General features: G+C 44.9%; 1 protein-coding gene across 3 annotated transcripts; it reads right to left on the bottom strand.

Moving 5' to 3' along the window:
- Positions 1–2,241: 2,241 nt before the first annotated feature.
- On the bottom strand, positions 2,242–14,777 carry AURKA (aurora kinase A). 3 transcript variants are annotated; one of them, XM_054046545.1, is made up of 9 exons: positions 14,649–14,777; positions 13,706–13,764; positions 11,876–12,164; positions 10,517–10,571; positions 9,357–9,548; positions 7,796–7,934; positions 6,810–6,958; positions 4,998–5,172; positions 2,242–3,117 (listed from the first exon to the last, which is right to left on the bottom strand). In XM_054046545.1, exons 2-9 carry the CDS (start codon positions 13,757–13,759, stop codon positions 2,926–2,928), a joined length of 1,245 nt encoding a protein of 414 aa, XP_053902520.1. In that variant the 5' UTR covers positions 13,760–13,764; positions 14,649–14,777; the 3' UTR covers positions 2,242–2,925. The 3 variants fall into 3 exon arrangements, with proteins under 3 accessions (XP_053902520.1, XP_053902522.1, XP_053902521.1); XM_054046547.1 differs by lacking the exon at positions 14,649–14,777 and adding an exon at positions 14,415–14,432; XM_054046546.1 differs by lacking the exon at positions 14,649–14,777 and adding an exon at positions 14,294–14,346.
- Positions 14,778–15,167: the final 390 nt, after the last annotated feature.

The raw sequence follows: 15,167 nt of genomic DNA, 5'->3' as shown, positions 1-15,167 counted from the left end.
CTATTGCATGTGAAACAGCAGTAGAGTTGCTTCACTGCATGTTGTAAAAGTGAAGACTGAGAATCATAGGTGTGGACCAGTGATTGCAGATCCCCACTAAAATTGTTGAACACGGGGTCCTGTGTATACTCTGCAGGATCGATCCTGTGGCAACATGATTTTTTCCCCTATAATATCCTTTTCCCATTTTGCCCCATCACATGCAGTTTACTCCTGGGGGAATTCAGCACCACTGCAATGCAGAATTTTGCAGAAATGTTGTGCGCGCAGAATTTCCCCCACAGAAATTGGCTACAGTGGTGGTAGCTGCTACTGGACCTGGCAGAGCCCAGCTTGCACATAGAAGACACTGCCTGGTGGGGGAGAGGGAGGGATCTCGAGGGTTCCCAGCAGCTGCGGTTCCCTGAGGAGACAACAGTGTGTAGAAAACTCCACACAAGCCTGGGACCCACCATCAGGTTGTTTCTCCTCTGGGATTCCTGGGCTCTGAGGGGTAAGAGGTTGGGTATGTGGGCTGGGGGACCCTCATGGCTGGGCTTTGGTGAGGAGGGAGTGTGGGCATCTAGGCTAAGGGGCCCTATGGCTGGGCTCTGGGGGCAGGGGAAGGGGGTGTGGGTTTCTGGCCACCCAGCTGGGCTCAGGGAAGGGGCAGAGAAACAGGAAGTGGGTTGTTATAGGGGGGTTCTTTAACTTTCTGCTCCTGGGGGAATTTTTTCTCTCTATATTACTTGCTGACAGGTATTTTGAAATAAGTTACCAAATTGAAAGTACTGTGATCATCTAGTGTTGTTTTGACAAAGTCTGCAGAAACTTAAAATATTGTGCACAGAATTTTTCGGCACAGTTCACCCAGGAGTAGCAATTGGATCATAGCTAGAAAATACTCAATCAAAAAATCCTAGATTAATTTTCTTTAATGGGCTGGGACCACTGTCTGGACTTCTGCATTACTGCTTAAGTGATCTTCAGAACCTCTTCCCTGTTGTGTGCCCCAAGAAAAGAACTAGTCACTTGAGTTGCTTTCCTGAGCTCAGCTTCTCCCCTTATTTCCAAGATGCTGAGCTCACCAGCCTATACTGGTTTAGCTGCAAGCTGGACTTCAATGCCGGCTTTCTAGTGCTGCCCAGCTTTGTGAAACAATGCAGGGAATATGTTCTGGGAACCTATTAACTCACTTTGTGAGGAAGGCTAAAGAGCAAGAGGCACCTATAGGCATGTCCCAGCAGGGCACTTAAACAAGATCTCTAATTCAGTGGCATCTTGGAAAAAATAAATTCCACAGGCTCCCTACTAGTGCTTCTGTACGTACGGACACATTAAAACTAGACAGTCTTGATAACATGATCTAAGAATGTACTTTTATTCCCTTCTGAGGATGCAGTCTGAGACACTTCATTGGAAACTGAACAGGAGAGATTAGCCCACTTCTAACCATAGAAGTCATTCAGGTGCCTCAATGCTCACCTTTACGTATGGAAGTCTTGTTTACTGTATCCACAGTAGTGAGCTGAAGCACTTTGAGCTTCTTTTTCTACTACCTTAGTTAATTCAACACAGAAACTTTAGACAAAGAACCAGGGACCCATAAACAGGCTGCTACTAGCACCTCTTTCCACCTCAGGTTTTGGATTTTCCTTGCAGCATGACTACATGCAAAGGAAAACTAACATGAGTTTATTACCTCTAGATTAAGGATACCAAATTTTGTGGAGTTTGACATTTCAGCATTAACCACCTTCCTTGTACTCACATTTTTAAAACCTGCCACTTAAGGCTGACACACACACACCCCTTCATTGCTGTTCCCTATGCTGGTTAGAGCAGAGGTTTTAGTAACTTGTTTTTAAAACAGGTGGGTCCTTAATCTGTGTATGGGCCTGTCTACACAAGTTTAAGTCATGCAAATTGATGTAGACAGTTAGTGCTGCAAGGGTTACTTTAACTAGTAAAAATGCTTCCATGGTAATTATGGAAAGCTAGTTTTGTTTTAAAAGAATTCTTATTAGCCTACTCCTTCACCTCACTCTTTACCTCAACACTGGACTTACAGCAGTAAGAACTGTAAAGTAAAGTCATTAGGCTCTACAAAACATACTAACGTCTTTAAGATCAGGCTCTTATGTTTCATAGAATAGGAAGTGTCTACATTTAGTTTGATACATTTTGCTATAATTTTCTGGTTTAAGAATGTTGTCTAATAGGTCCAGCAGTATGTGCAATAAAGTAAACCTTACCATCCTGTCAGAATGTAACAAGTCTTTATTTAACAAATGTCAAGTGCCTCACCCCTCAAGACAACAACAGGCCAAAGAGTACACAGAAGCAAGAAATGCACACAATTATTAGGACACATTTATGAAGAGTCACATTCATCTTTTTCCACTCAGCTTCAGATCACTGCACATTTCAGATAACCTTAGCAGCCCAATAAATTAGAATGCAGGTAACTCAAGGATTATTGCACTATTTGACCATGACAGATATCCAGAACCACAACTGTCTCTTGCTATTAGAAAGCATGAGCCAAAAATTAAGACTGATCACATCATAGGGCCCTTGGCAAGAACACAACATTTAGCTTTGCCTCACCTCAATGTATATGACCCATATGCAAACTGGACTTCAAGTATGTTGGCTAATATTCTATCAACTTCTTTGAGTGCACTTCTTGTCAAACTGCTCTCAATATATACATATATATAAAAAAGTTTTCTCCATTACAATAGGAAAGAGTTTAAAATGGTAAATAGCTCACACAACTGAATTGTTCCCCGCTTCCCCCAGTCTGTTTTAATTAGCAGGTCTTTTATTAAAGTCTCATTGCAAGCAACCTTTCCTGGCTGCATTACAGTAGTCATGGTTACAAGGCTCTCCTTTTGTTTATGGTTCATTTGAGATTGTTTATAGTATGAAAGGGACACCTTGCTAAGACGGCGTTCTGTTACTGGTAGCAGCCTCACTCTTCCGGCTGCTTGGTTGTTTTGTAGAGTTTGTGGTAATCCATGGGTGTGCAAGCACGTCTTTCAGTGGCAGCCTCTGGTATGGATTATGCTTCAGGAGCTTTACAATTAAGTCCTTAGCTCCCTCTGATACAAAAGGAGGAAATCTGAATTCCACCTAAAAACAAGCAATAAGTTACTATTCTAGTGGTAAATAATATAGAACTAACATTTCCAGGTGTTAGAAATTGTTTGTAGTTGTACAGGGAGTAAAGCAGAAAATACTGGGATGCAGATGAGCCAAAGGAAAGTTTAGAAGAGTGTTATCAGTCAGCCCATACACGAGATCTGACTGATTTTTTTCCCCCTAGCCTCATGTCACATTTCAACTATACAGAACCAAACCAGGTTACTCCTGAGGGAATTCTGCACCAAAAAAATTAAAAATTCTGTGCACAAATATTTTATAATTCTGCAAATTTTGAGAGTCAAAATAACACTACATGATCACATCAGTTTCAATTATTTTGGTAATTTATTTCAAAATATCTGTCAGCAAGCATGTCTGTAACAATAGACAAAATTTTCCCCCAGGAGTAGAGAGTTAAAGAAATCCCTATGACAGCTCAGTTCCTGTTTCTCTGCCCACTCCCACAGCCCAGCCGGGTGGCCAGATACCCACACCCCCTCCTCACCAAATCCCAGCCATGGGGCCCCCCCAGCCCACACCCTCACCCTCTTACACCCCAGAGCCCAGCTGTGGCCCCCCCAGCCCAGAGACCTCCCACCCCTCAGAGCTAGGGTGACCAGATAGCAAGTGTGAAAAATCGGGATGGGGTGGGGGGTAATAGGAGCCCATATAATAAAAAGCCCCAAATATCGGGACTGTCCCTATAAAATCAGGACATCTGGTCCCCCTACTCAGAGCCCAGGGATTCAGCAAGAGAAACAGCCTGATGGTGGGTCCTAGGCTTGTGTGGAGTTTCCTGCATACTGCTGTCTCCTTCCCTCAGGGCACATGGGGAACTGCAGCTGCCAGGAACCCTCTAGCTCCCCCCAACAGTGTCTTCTATGCGCAAGCTGGGCTCTGTTGGGTCTGGCAACACTGCAACCAATTTCTGTGGGGGAAAGGAAATTCTACACACATTAATTTCTGCAAAATTCTGCATTGTGCAGTGGCACAGAATTCCCCCAGGAGTAAAACCAAGAATCCCCCAAATGTGGTATATGTAGCACTGGGGGTACGTAAGCTGCATGTTCCATCCATTCACTTCACAATGATTTTTAAGAAGGTGGTATGTGAACCAATTCAGTGTGAGACACTGAGCTAGAAATGTTGTTGTCCTCATAATTACTAAAGCAACCTTTCATATGTGAAGCAAGTAGAAGCCTTTGTGCAGCCTGAAACACTGACCAAGTTACAAATTCGACACAAGGCTCCCATGAAACTAGGGTAAATCTAAATATCAAATTCAACTATTCAATCGCTCATCATTTCTAGTAGCTGAAATGGAAAAAAGGATAAGAGAAGCCTCTGGAGGAGAAAAAAATGGGAATTACTGTAGAGAGAAGAGAAAAAGGGAAAGGGAGGGGAAGTCCTGGTGTAGGAGAAGGAAGAGAAACAAAGGGCAGAAAGTAGTGGTCCTAAAAGTGACTATTTTCCCTCAGAGGGATGATTAATGTAGCAACAGTGTATTGAACAAAGTTACAGGTAACTGAATGTTATTTACTACATTGATTTTTATGCACACCTCCCACTGACAGTACAAGTTTTGCTGTGGCTTGTATGTTAATTTACACTGGGCTACAGCCCATATTAAGAGAAGAATCCAGCCTTCTCCAAAGATTGATTTAGATAAAATCAGGGTAATTCCTGATGGATCAGAGCTGCTAGGCTGCTCTTTGCTTAGCCATGGGAAACCATAGGAAATTGAGGCCCCATTTTCCTTCCTGTAATTAGTTGAGAAAAAACACATTTCAGTTTTATCACCCCATATTTATTTAATATCACTGAATAGGTGACTTAGGAGGAAGAAGTGAAAGTGACCCAATACTTGCCTTTGAAATACTTCTGTAAGTTTCCTGATATGTCTCTGCCTCAAAAGGAGGTTTCCCTACTAGAAATTCATAGCACAGAACCCCCAGGCTCCAGAGATCCACCTTTTCATCATGTGTTCTCCCTTCAATCATTTCAGGAGGCAAGTAGTCAAGTGTACCACAAAGAGTTGTCCTCCTAAAACACATACAAATGGCTTCATACAGAAACTGTAGTTTGGTCTTTATGCAGCAGCATTCTCCATTTCGAAGAGTCACTCAAAGTTACTTTGATAGTACCAGCTTCCACCCACAAATTCTAGTTTCTCTTATACTTAACTATCAAGTTCATACAAGTAGAATATTAACTTTTAGACCCCCATCTTGAGGGCAACATCTGTACTGATAACTTGGTGTTACACAAGGAAGTGCATAAGTACACATAGTAGTTGATGCTCCCTTTACTCCAAAGAGCTCACTTCAAGTTTCACACATTGGACAATGACAGAGGGGGCAGGTCTGTACACTTGAGCAGTGGTTCTTAACCAGGGGCCCCCTGGGGAGCCACGAGCAGATTTCAGGGGGGCACCAAGCAGGGCCAGTGTTCCCTTTAATTTTTCCCACCCATGTGCGGAATGAATTTTATGTGCACCAATATGGAGGTGATGTATGACACATCATCTACATATTGGTGCGCAAAAAATTCATGTGTCGGGGTGGGGCCGAGGGGTTCAGAGTGTGAGGGGGGCTCAGGGCTGAGCCCAAGGACAAGGGGCTCAGGCCTGGGGCAGAGGTCCGGGAGGAAGGGCTCCGGCTGGGAGTGAGGGCTCTGGAGTGAGGATGAGGGGTCTGGGGTGCAGTGGGGCTCCCCGGGGCTATGGTGGGGAGAGGCACCTCTCTCCCAGACGCAGCAAGTCCAGGACGGGCTGGGTCAGGGCACTTGTCCCCCAGCAGGTTTGGGGCTGGGCTAGGGTGCCTGTCCCCCAGCAGGTCTGGGGCACCATGGCAGGTCCAGGGCTTTGGGAGAGGCATCTCTCCCCGCTGCAGCCCTGAGCACCTGTGCAGCGCCTAATAGGCAGCTGCACAGCTTAGAGGGAACTTAGCTCAGGGCAGAAAGCCGAAGCCCCACTGCATGGAACTGAAGCCTGGGGCCCTGAGTCTTGCCACCCGAAGCTGAAGCCTGAGCAATGTAGCTTCGCAGGTGGCCCCTGTGGCATGGGGTCCCAGGCACTTGCCCTGCTTGCTACCCCCTAACACCGGCCCTGGCTTTTATATACAGAAAACCAGTTATTGTGGCACAGGTGGGCCGTGGGATTTTTATAGACTGTTGGAGGGACTCAAAGAAAAAGTTTGAGAACCCCTGCTCTTGAGAATTCACAACGGAAATCCTACTGTTCTCCCTAGAGGCATGCAAGGCTCCAAATACACTAAAACAGTGCTTTCTTGCTACACTCTGCACCAACACATTGAAGGGGATTGGGATGAAGGTCTGATAGTGACCTGTAAATAAACTGGGCAAACCAACCAGTTTTGGGGTTCTCGTGATATAGTGTGCATATTTCTAGGCAAGTTGCAGGCAGAGATTTGGAGCAATCACATTTTTTAATTGCTCCGCTCTAGCTTCAGGCAAAAACCTACTGGTCTGCACTCTAGCTCCGGGCTCCACTCCAAAGCCCTGCTTGCAGTTGTGTGATTCAATCTCTATGCACCATCCTTCCTCAATTAGTGCGGTGACAGTGGTGTATGTTCTTTAATACATATTAAGATTTTATTTAGAGCCATGAAGCTTTGTGCTGTATCAAGAGATGATAGGGTACATAGTGTCCAAGTTCTTACCTAGATGATGGAGCATGCACAGACCATCCAAAGTCAGCAATCTTCAGCTCTCCGTTAGAACCAAGCAGCAAGTTTTCTGGCTTGATGTCTCTATGAATCACTCTCTTTGAATGACAGTATGATAGAGCATCTGCCAATTCTGTCATATACTGTAAAGAGTGATCCCATGAGATAGTATATGTTAAAGACATAGTAACCTCCTTAGCTTAACTGTTAGAGAACTTGGTGTCTAGACATCCATTGTGAAATTGGCAGTGTCGTCAGTTTCATCCCAATAAGGTCTATCTTAACACTTTGTTATTTTACCCTTTTAAGTCCCTTTGACTATTTAGTGCTGTACTCTACAGCAGTGATTCTCAACGAGGGCTCGGGGCGGGGCCCTGGACCAGGTTTCAGGGGATCCGCCAAGCAGGGCCGGCATTCGCCTTGCTGTGGCCCAGGGCAGAAGGCGAAAGCCCCACCGCATGGAGCTGAAGCCTGAGGTTCCAAGCCCTGCCACCCAGGGCTGAAGCTGAAGCCTGAGCAACTTAGCTTCATAGGGCCCCAAGCAACTTCCCTGCTTGCTGCCCCCTAATGCTGGCCCTGCCTTTTATATGCAGGGAAACAGTTGTTGTGGCACAGGTGGGTCCTGGAATTTTTATAGCAGGTTGGAGGGGCCTCAGAAAGAAAAATGTTGAGAACCCCTGCTCTACAGCACCCTCCCCTCCTCTGTAATTACTTGAGATGTCTAGGACCCTAAAGTAGCAGCCAACAGTGAACTGTCATGATGCATGTACTGACTAACTTTCCAGACTATTCCTAAATATCTAGTTTGAAAACTAAAGATTAAAATCAGTTCTGCTCTTAGTTACCAATTGCATTGACTTCAGTGGAGATGCACTCATGTACTTAGTGTCAGATTTTGGTCTAAAGGTCTAAACTTTATGCTTCAGATAGCTGCATTTGCAGAAAGTTGGTGGATGATAAAAAACACTAGAGACACTTACAGTAGCAGTTCTCTGTTCATCAAACTTGGTTAGCTTCTGCAACTCTTTGTAGACTTCTCCACGAGGTGCATATTCTAGAATTAGGTAGACTCTTGTGGCATCATGGAAGTAGCCATATAGCCTGAGAATATTGGGATGCCTGCAAGAAAATGTGTATATTTTTCTACCAGAAGACATCTCTACACAGACAAACAAGATACTGTTGTTTTTTTTTTTTTTTTTTTGGGGGGGGGGGGGGGGGAGGAACGGGGGTCATCTATATAGATGTTATGTAGTTACTAGTGTCATGCCCTGGAGGAGCTAGACTGCTAGCGGTCTGTAACATTTTACTGAACTATCACTCCCTATAATTTACACTAGTGACAAAGCACATGTCAGCTTTAGAATAGAAAGGCCCTTTTGATTGATTTTACTTTGTAGACACTTTTTTTTTTTTTTTTTTTTTTAAAGTCTGCTAGCTATTGCATTCAAGAAATTTCTTCAGTGTAGTTCTGTAGCATTTCACCTCAGAGTGCTTCTGTTTGGCAAGCCTGCTGTATATCTTAGTGCTTTTAGGCTAGTAATTAAGCTCTAGCAACTCCAGAACTGTAGAGTGCATATTTTTAACTTCCTTTCCTTTTTCCTCAATTGAGCAAAGGTTGTTTAAGCTCCCCCTCCTCCCGTCTTTATATAGCTTTTCAGAGACATCTTATCTGTGTACCTCACTTCTTTAGACAGCCTTCCCAACCAGGCTACCAAGATTAAAGTATATGTTGGTATAACTTAGGTCACTCAGGAGCGTGAATAAGCCACCCCTCTTAGCAACAAGTTATACCGACTTAAGCGCCAGTGTGGACAGTGCTATGTTGACGGGAGAGCTTCTCCCGCCGACATAGCTACCGCTTCTTGGGGAGGCTAGAATAATTAAGTCGATGGGAGAGCTCTCTCCCATCAGCTTAGAGTGTCTATACTAGCAGCACTGCATCGGTGCAGCTATGCCGCTGTAATCTCTGTAGTGTAGCCATAGCCTCAGGGATGTTAAATATTCCCCCCACTCCAGAACGTAGAAGACTAGAAAGTTTAAGGAACATTTAAAGGAGCAGTACAGACTTGTGCCATCTAAAACTAAGCACTGATTGGGAGAAGTCCCCTTATATAATATTTGACAACAGGGTGTGTTTATAAGGCCAATTCCTTTAATTGTTTCCTAATGTGTTGCATAAGGGTCAGGATAAAATACAGAGACATGCAATTGACTTGCTGCTTTGAGAGGTTGGCGTGGCAAAGCATAAAAACCTGACCTGTAGATTCATATTGCAAGCTCCGCACATGTGATAGTCTGTAAGATGTCTTGGTTAGATATCAAGAAAATGCTTGGCACTGTACAAAAACTAGAGAGCCTGCCCTAATATCGTATAAGTGACACAGGAGACTGGTTTGCCCAGGCCATCCCGAAAGAGTAACTTCACAAGATATTCCTACCTGCCTCCTTTAATTGAGGGTCAGGAGATAGTTGGATTCCATTGTGTCTCTCCTGTTCTCTGGAAGCATATCTAAAAAACTAGTTTTAGATAAATTTTACCTAAGATGAGACTGTATTTCTACTTCTCTCCGCAGCTGATGTTCTACTCCTGCTTTCTCCAGCTGTGTTTTAAACAACACCTTCAGCGCTAGGATAAATTTACTTTGCTTTTCACGAGCCAGATACACATTTCCAAACTTTCCTTTCCCCAGAGGACGGCCAATTTCGAAGTCATCAAGACACCACTGCCTTCTATGAAAAAGTTAAATAGTTTTAAGTTGCTAGAAGTCAGACCAGGGACTAGAATTTCTTGATACATTGGGGTAACGTCCCAGAATAACTCCACATTTATACCAATTTAACCAAGATCAAAATCTGGCCCCAAGTATTCCCCCCGCTCCTAGGGCCAGTCACCCAAGAAATGCAAACCTATCTTTTGGAAAAGGAACACGATATGTAAGGGTCAGTTCTCTTTTCAGACTTCTGTATCCAAATCTTCAGTTGTGCAGGGAATAATGTACATGGCCAGATTGACTGTGCCGAGATAAAAGCATGCATGGACACAAATGCCCAATTTATGCACACAAATCAAGGTGTGCACATATTAGTGGTTTGGATATACCAGAGTGTATGCACCTAATTTAGTATGCATGCTCTTGCAAGCTGAGCCATAACAACTCTGTCTTGCACATGCTATTAATACATTTTCTTCCTATGTTCATGTATATGTGCAGAAGATTTGAGTCTGGAAAGAGGCATTTTGCATTTAGTGTCAAAATATTATTCTTGTCCAGCTTCATGGAAAAAAATCCCATTAAGTTGTGGTTTTCCAGACAAGGGGAAAAAAAAAAAAATCTTTGCTCAGAATAGCTTCTTAAATAAAAAGCGTAGTTCTTTTTTGGCTAAAAAGTATGCAGATTTTCCTTTTTTAAACAACCTTCAAGAGCAAAGGCTTTCATAGTTTATCAGGTCATGAAACAGATTAAAGATATACTTTCATGAAGTTCTAGGATCTCATATTCATAGCTCCAAAATATTTTGTGGTATTTACAAATGCAGAGACAGCATTCCTGATAATGAATGGGCTACAAAACAATAGTTGTGTATTAAGTCACAAAATATTTTGCATCCAAATTGCTATATTATTTAGTCCTAAATATAATACAAAGAGTGAAACCCTGGCCCCACAACCATCAATGGCAACATACCCACAGACTTACTTTTTAGTTTCTTCATTTTTCTGGACGGATGTCCCTTCTGCTTCAAGGTTTTTTGCTACACATAAAAAGAATTGAACACCTTCATAACTATAGTTCATAAACACAACTGCCACTACTGTCTGAAAAAAATCATTTTGGAAGCAATCTGGTTCCCAAGTTTTGCATAGAAGCCAGGCTCAGTCTTCAGGGACAGCCTGAACCTATTTAGGGCATGGCTACACTTGCAGATGTAGAGCACTTTGAGCTAAACCAGCCTTCATAGAGCGCAGTGGGGAAAGTGCTGTAGTCTGTCCACACTGACAGCTGACAGCGCACCAGCATGGCCACATTAGCAGCTCTTGCAATGGCCACGCATTGTGGTAGCTATCCCAGCATGCAAGTGGCTGCAACCTGCTTTTCAAATGGGGGGAGGGGGAGGGGTGACGGAGTGTGTTGTGTGTACATGAGGGGAAGAGAGAGTGGGTTTTGGGGGGGCTGAGAGCATGTCAGCATGCTGTCTTGTAAATTCAGACAGCAGCAGACCTCCCCCCCACCCCAACAGCATTCCGTAGTAATGGTTGCTTTGTCTCGGAGCAGATAAGCATGCCGGCTGTCAAACGGAGCTTTCAAAGGGCATATCCAAAACAATGACAAGAGTGGCCACTTGACTTAAGGGGATTATGGGACCTTTCCAGAGGCTGATGAGAGCACCGTAATGCAACACCTCGTTCACACTGACGCTGGGGCGCATCAAATGTTATTCTACTCACCAAGGTGGAGTACCAGGAGCGCTGTAGCCATGGAGTCAAAGCGCTCTACGTGCCTTGCCAGTGTGGATGGGTAGTGAGCTAGTGCGCCCGGGGCTCCTTTAATGTGCTGTAACTCGCAAGTGTAGCCAAGCCCTTTGTTTCTCCTACTGCAACCATTACCATGGTATCTGAGCATCAGTGACCACTAGATTAGTCTCATATGAATAAACTACTAATCTGGCCTACGAAAGAGTAAGCAGCATCACATTAGTTAGTGCGACACAGCTACAAGGGATTTTTTAATTCAGGAAAACTTTCTGTACAAGTCTGAAGTACCCTTCTAACTTGTCTTCCCATTAGTAAAGCATTCTCTTGTAGATTGTAAGGTATTTTGGGCAGGGACTGTCTTTTTGTTCTGTTCTTGTACAGCACCTAACCCAGCTGAGTCCTGGTCCATAATTAGGATTCTCAGGTGCTATGATAATAAAAATAATAGAAAAGGATTATGGTTCAAGGTGAAACTAGACAATCTCTTATGCATGCAGGAAGAATATATGCTGATTTAGTTAATATGCTGCAGTTGACTGCAGATTATTGAAGATGAAACATTTATTTGCACAGTTATATTTACCAGATAGTGAGGTCTGTGGAGGTTCCTCGTTGTTTTTACTTGGAGCCTGAGGCCTAGAAATTGGTTGAACTAGAGAAGTTGGATGAGGCTGCTGCATCAGCTGGTTTTGAGACGGTTTCTGGTTTGACAGCGCAGATTTTTGAGCCCGTGACTGTACAGGAACTCGCTGAGCCAAATTTGAAGGACACAAAATACGCTGTGCTTGAACTCCACCTCCAGGTACCCGATTCTGAGGATGCTGCTGATGCACAGGGAGCCGTTTTGGACCATCCCCAATAGTGGGTAGAGTCTAAAAAACCCAACACATTTAATTACAGTAGAGGCAAGTACAACATACTAGAAGTTCTGCTTTTCCTGTAGTTTATTCCTTGGTCCTGTCCACTTATTAATACAAGCAGGCAAGTGTTTTTTCCTACGTGTGCATGGACTAATTAGCTCCATTATACTCAATTAATATACCCATTAAGAGTTAAAAAAGGATGATATCATAAAATCATAGAATTGTCAGACTGAAAGGAACGTTGATAGGTCATCTAGTCCAGTCCCCTGCACTGAGGCAGGACTAAGGCCTAGTCTAAACTAGAGCTAGGTCGACATAAGGCAGCTCTCATCAACCTAACTCTGTAAGCATCTACACTAAAAGGTAGCTCCCACTGATGTCAGTTGCCCACTACGTCGACTTAATAACTCCACCTCCGTGAGAGGCGTTAGCGCTTAGATTGATGAAGTTAGGTCGACGCAGCGTCCATGTAGACGCAGCGTTACTTACATCGCTGGGGGGCCTGGCTATCACTGTGCCATAATGCCCCACACAGTTAAGCCGGTAGAAAGTGCTCCTGGTGAGGACGTGCACTGAGGACAGAAAGAGTACAGTGTGGACATGAAACACTGCTTTAATTACTGCAGTGGCTGTACATTGACTTAACTTGAGTCAACTTAATTTTATACTGTAGACATGCTCTAGGTATTATCTAGACCACCCTGACAAGTATTCTTGTTCTTAAAACCTGTTCTTAAAAGACAGAGATTCCACAACCTCCCTAAGCAATTTGTTCCAGTGTTTAACTACCCTTACAGTTAGGAAGTTTTTCCTAATATCTAATCTAAATCTCCCTTGCTTCAATTTAAGCCCGCTACTTCTTGTCATGTCCTCAGTGGATAAGGAGAACAATTTATCACCCTCCTCATTCTAACTACCTTTTACACACTTGAAGACTTATATCCCCCTCTCTTCTCTAGACTAAACAGGTCCAATTTTTTCAATCTTTCCTCATAGTTCTATTTTCTATACCTTTAACCATTTTTGTTGCTCTCCACTGGACTTTCTCCAGTTTGTCCCAAATTTGTCCACATCTTTCCCAAAGTACGATGCCCAGAACTGAACACAATACTCCAGCTGAGGCTTTATCAATGCTGAGTGAAGTGGAAGAATTACTTCTTGTGTCTTGCTTGAAACATTCCTATCACTATATCCCAAAATGATGTTCACAGTCTTAGATATTTAAAGACTCATATCACAATTCTGGCTGCCACCCCACAAGAAAACAACATTTTAAGACTAGCAGCATGCAGAAGCAGTCTGTAGAAGCTGTACAAGTTGTATTCCAGGTGGCTAAGTCTCCACAGCAGTGAGCTACTGACAGAGTAGCTTGGAGAATATTCCCTGTGTCAGAGTATAATACTTCAAGAAAAAAGGGGAACCTATTTGATGAAGAGTCAGCGATAATTATCACTGATAATTTGTGGAGTGAACAAATAGAGGCTAATAGTCCTCGTATGATCAAGCCAAGTAAAATGCATTTGTCTAGTAAGTGTGCAAGACCACTTTACCTTGACACGGTGACCAGGGAGCCCATTGTGGTTCTCTTTACCATTTTTCTCCATATTGCCTAAATAGAGAACATTTAATTGCAGAGATATTTCATGTAGGAACATTATTAATTATAAATATCTTATATACAGAGCACCCTCTCCTCATCACCCCTTGCATGTCTTCCTCATACCCCCACCCCTCGCACTCTGCTTTCCTCATCCACACCCTATACCAACCTGCACCCCACTGCAGTGTTCATGCCTTCAATTCCTCTCACCAATGAAACCCGACACCACCATAGATGTATCCTTTCAAGTTGCGACCCCCACCCTTCCTCCAGTACGATCCCCTGGCACTATAACCGACACACATTATACCCCTCAAATCCAGCTCCCCCTGCAACCTTCTCCCCATTACAACGCTTCACCTCCCTGCAGATCCCGCTCACGAGCTGCCTCAAGTGCAACTGCACAGGCCTCATACTTCCCCGCCTGCTGCACCCCCCCCACGCGGTCCCCACCCGTGAAGCCCCCCCTCCTACTGCAACTCCCCACGCGCCCCCATCCACTCCTGCTGCAACCCCCCCACACACACGCCGTCCCCACCTTGTAGCCCCCAAGTCCCCGTTGCAGCCCCGTTCCCACTAGAATCCTCATTCCCTACTCCACGCCTCAGCCCCTAGGCGACCCCCTTTCCAGATCCCCCACAGCCCCGTGTTCCCCTCACCGTCACCCCCCCGCTGGCCCCGACCGCCCGAGCTGTTTGAATTCAAACCGCCCTCTTAGGCTACCCTTTAAACCGCCGCCGCTCTCCATTGGCCCACCCCGAACCCCGCCTCTGCCACCCGAGTCTCACCCCCGCCCCCGCAGTGTTGCCAGGACATCCGCCGCGTGGCCCCACTTCCAGCAACGGGCGATGCTGCCGCAGCACGGACGAGGCGTATGATCGCCAGTCACTCACCTGCTGAGGGGGGGCTCCGGCCTCTCACAGCCTGTAACTGACGCACGTCTCCTCTACACACACACACACACCGTAGTAGTGGCGGGCGGCACCGTACAACAGATAATCAAACGATCTGCCGATGCTGATTTGATTTCCTTTCAGGCGCCCGCCCGCGGAGGCCTAGAATTGGCCTCTCGAGGCCACGTGACCAGGAAAGCAGCCAATTACTATCATCCGCTGATTTTTTAAAAACAGAGGCAGATGATTGGCCTCCTGAGCCCACGTGATAAGGACAGCGGCCATTTTTGGCCAGCCTAAGGGCAGGGGAGGGATGCGACGGGTTTGCGAGATCACGCTCAGGTCGACGGGGGTGGGGCTTCTTTTAAAATGGTCGTCGCTTCTCGCTGAGAGTCCGTTGGAAGCAACCATTTTAAAAGGAAGTCCTCTCCCCCCAATAAACCCTAGCTGGGGAAAACCACAAGCCCAAAGCCGCTTATGATAACTGCGTTGCCCTGGGTGGGCGGCCAGGAATTACGC

The sequence above is a fragment of the Malaclemys terrapin genome, chromosome 12, assembly GCF_027887155.1.
Source record: "Malaclemys terrapin pileata isolate rMalTer1 chromosome 12, rMalTer1.hap1, whole genome shotgun sequence".
In the NCBI taxonomy this organism is placed as follows: domain Eukaryota; kingdom Metazoa; phylum Chordata; order Testudines; family Emydidae; genus Malaclemys; species Malaclemys terrapin.
The sequence above is the reverse complement of the archived record's forward strand: the minus strand, read 5'-3'. Positions and strand labels throughout refer to the sequence as shown.

What these genes read in the sequence shown, in the direction of transcription:
- AURKA (XM_054046545.1), bottom strand. Translation starts at nt 13,759, where the DNA reads ATGGAGAAAAATGGTAAAGAGAACCACAATGGGCTCCCTGGTCACCGT. An exon ending in TCCCTGGTCACCGTGTCAAG is followed by an intron (nt 12,165 to 13,705) that starts GTAAAGTGGTCT and finishes TGGGTTTTTTAG; the next exon opens with ACTCTACCCACTATTGGGGA. An exon ending in GTGCATGCTCCATCATCTAG is followed by an intron (nt 5,173 to 6,809) that starts GTAAGAACTTGG and finishes TATGTGTTTTAG; the next exon opens with GAGGACAACTCTTTGTGGTA.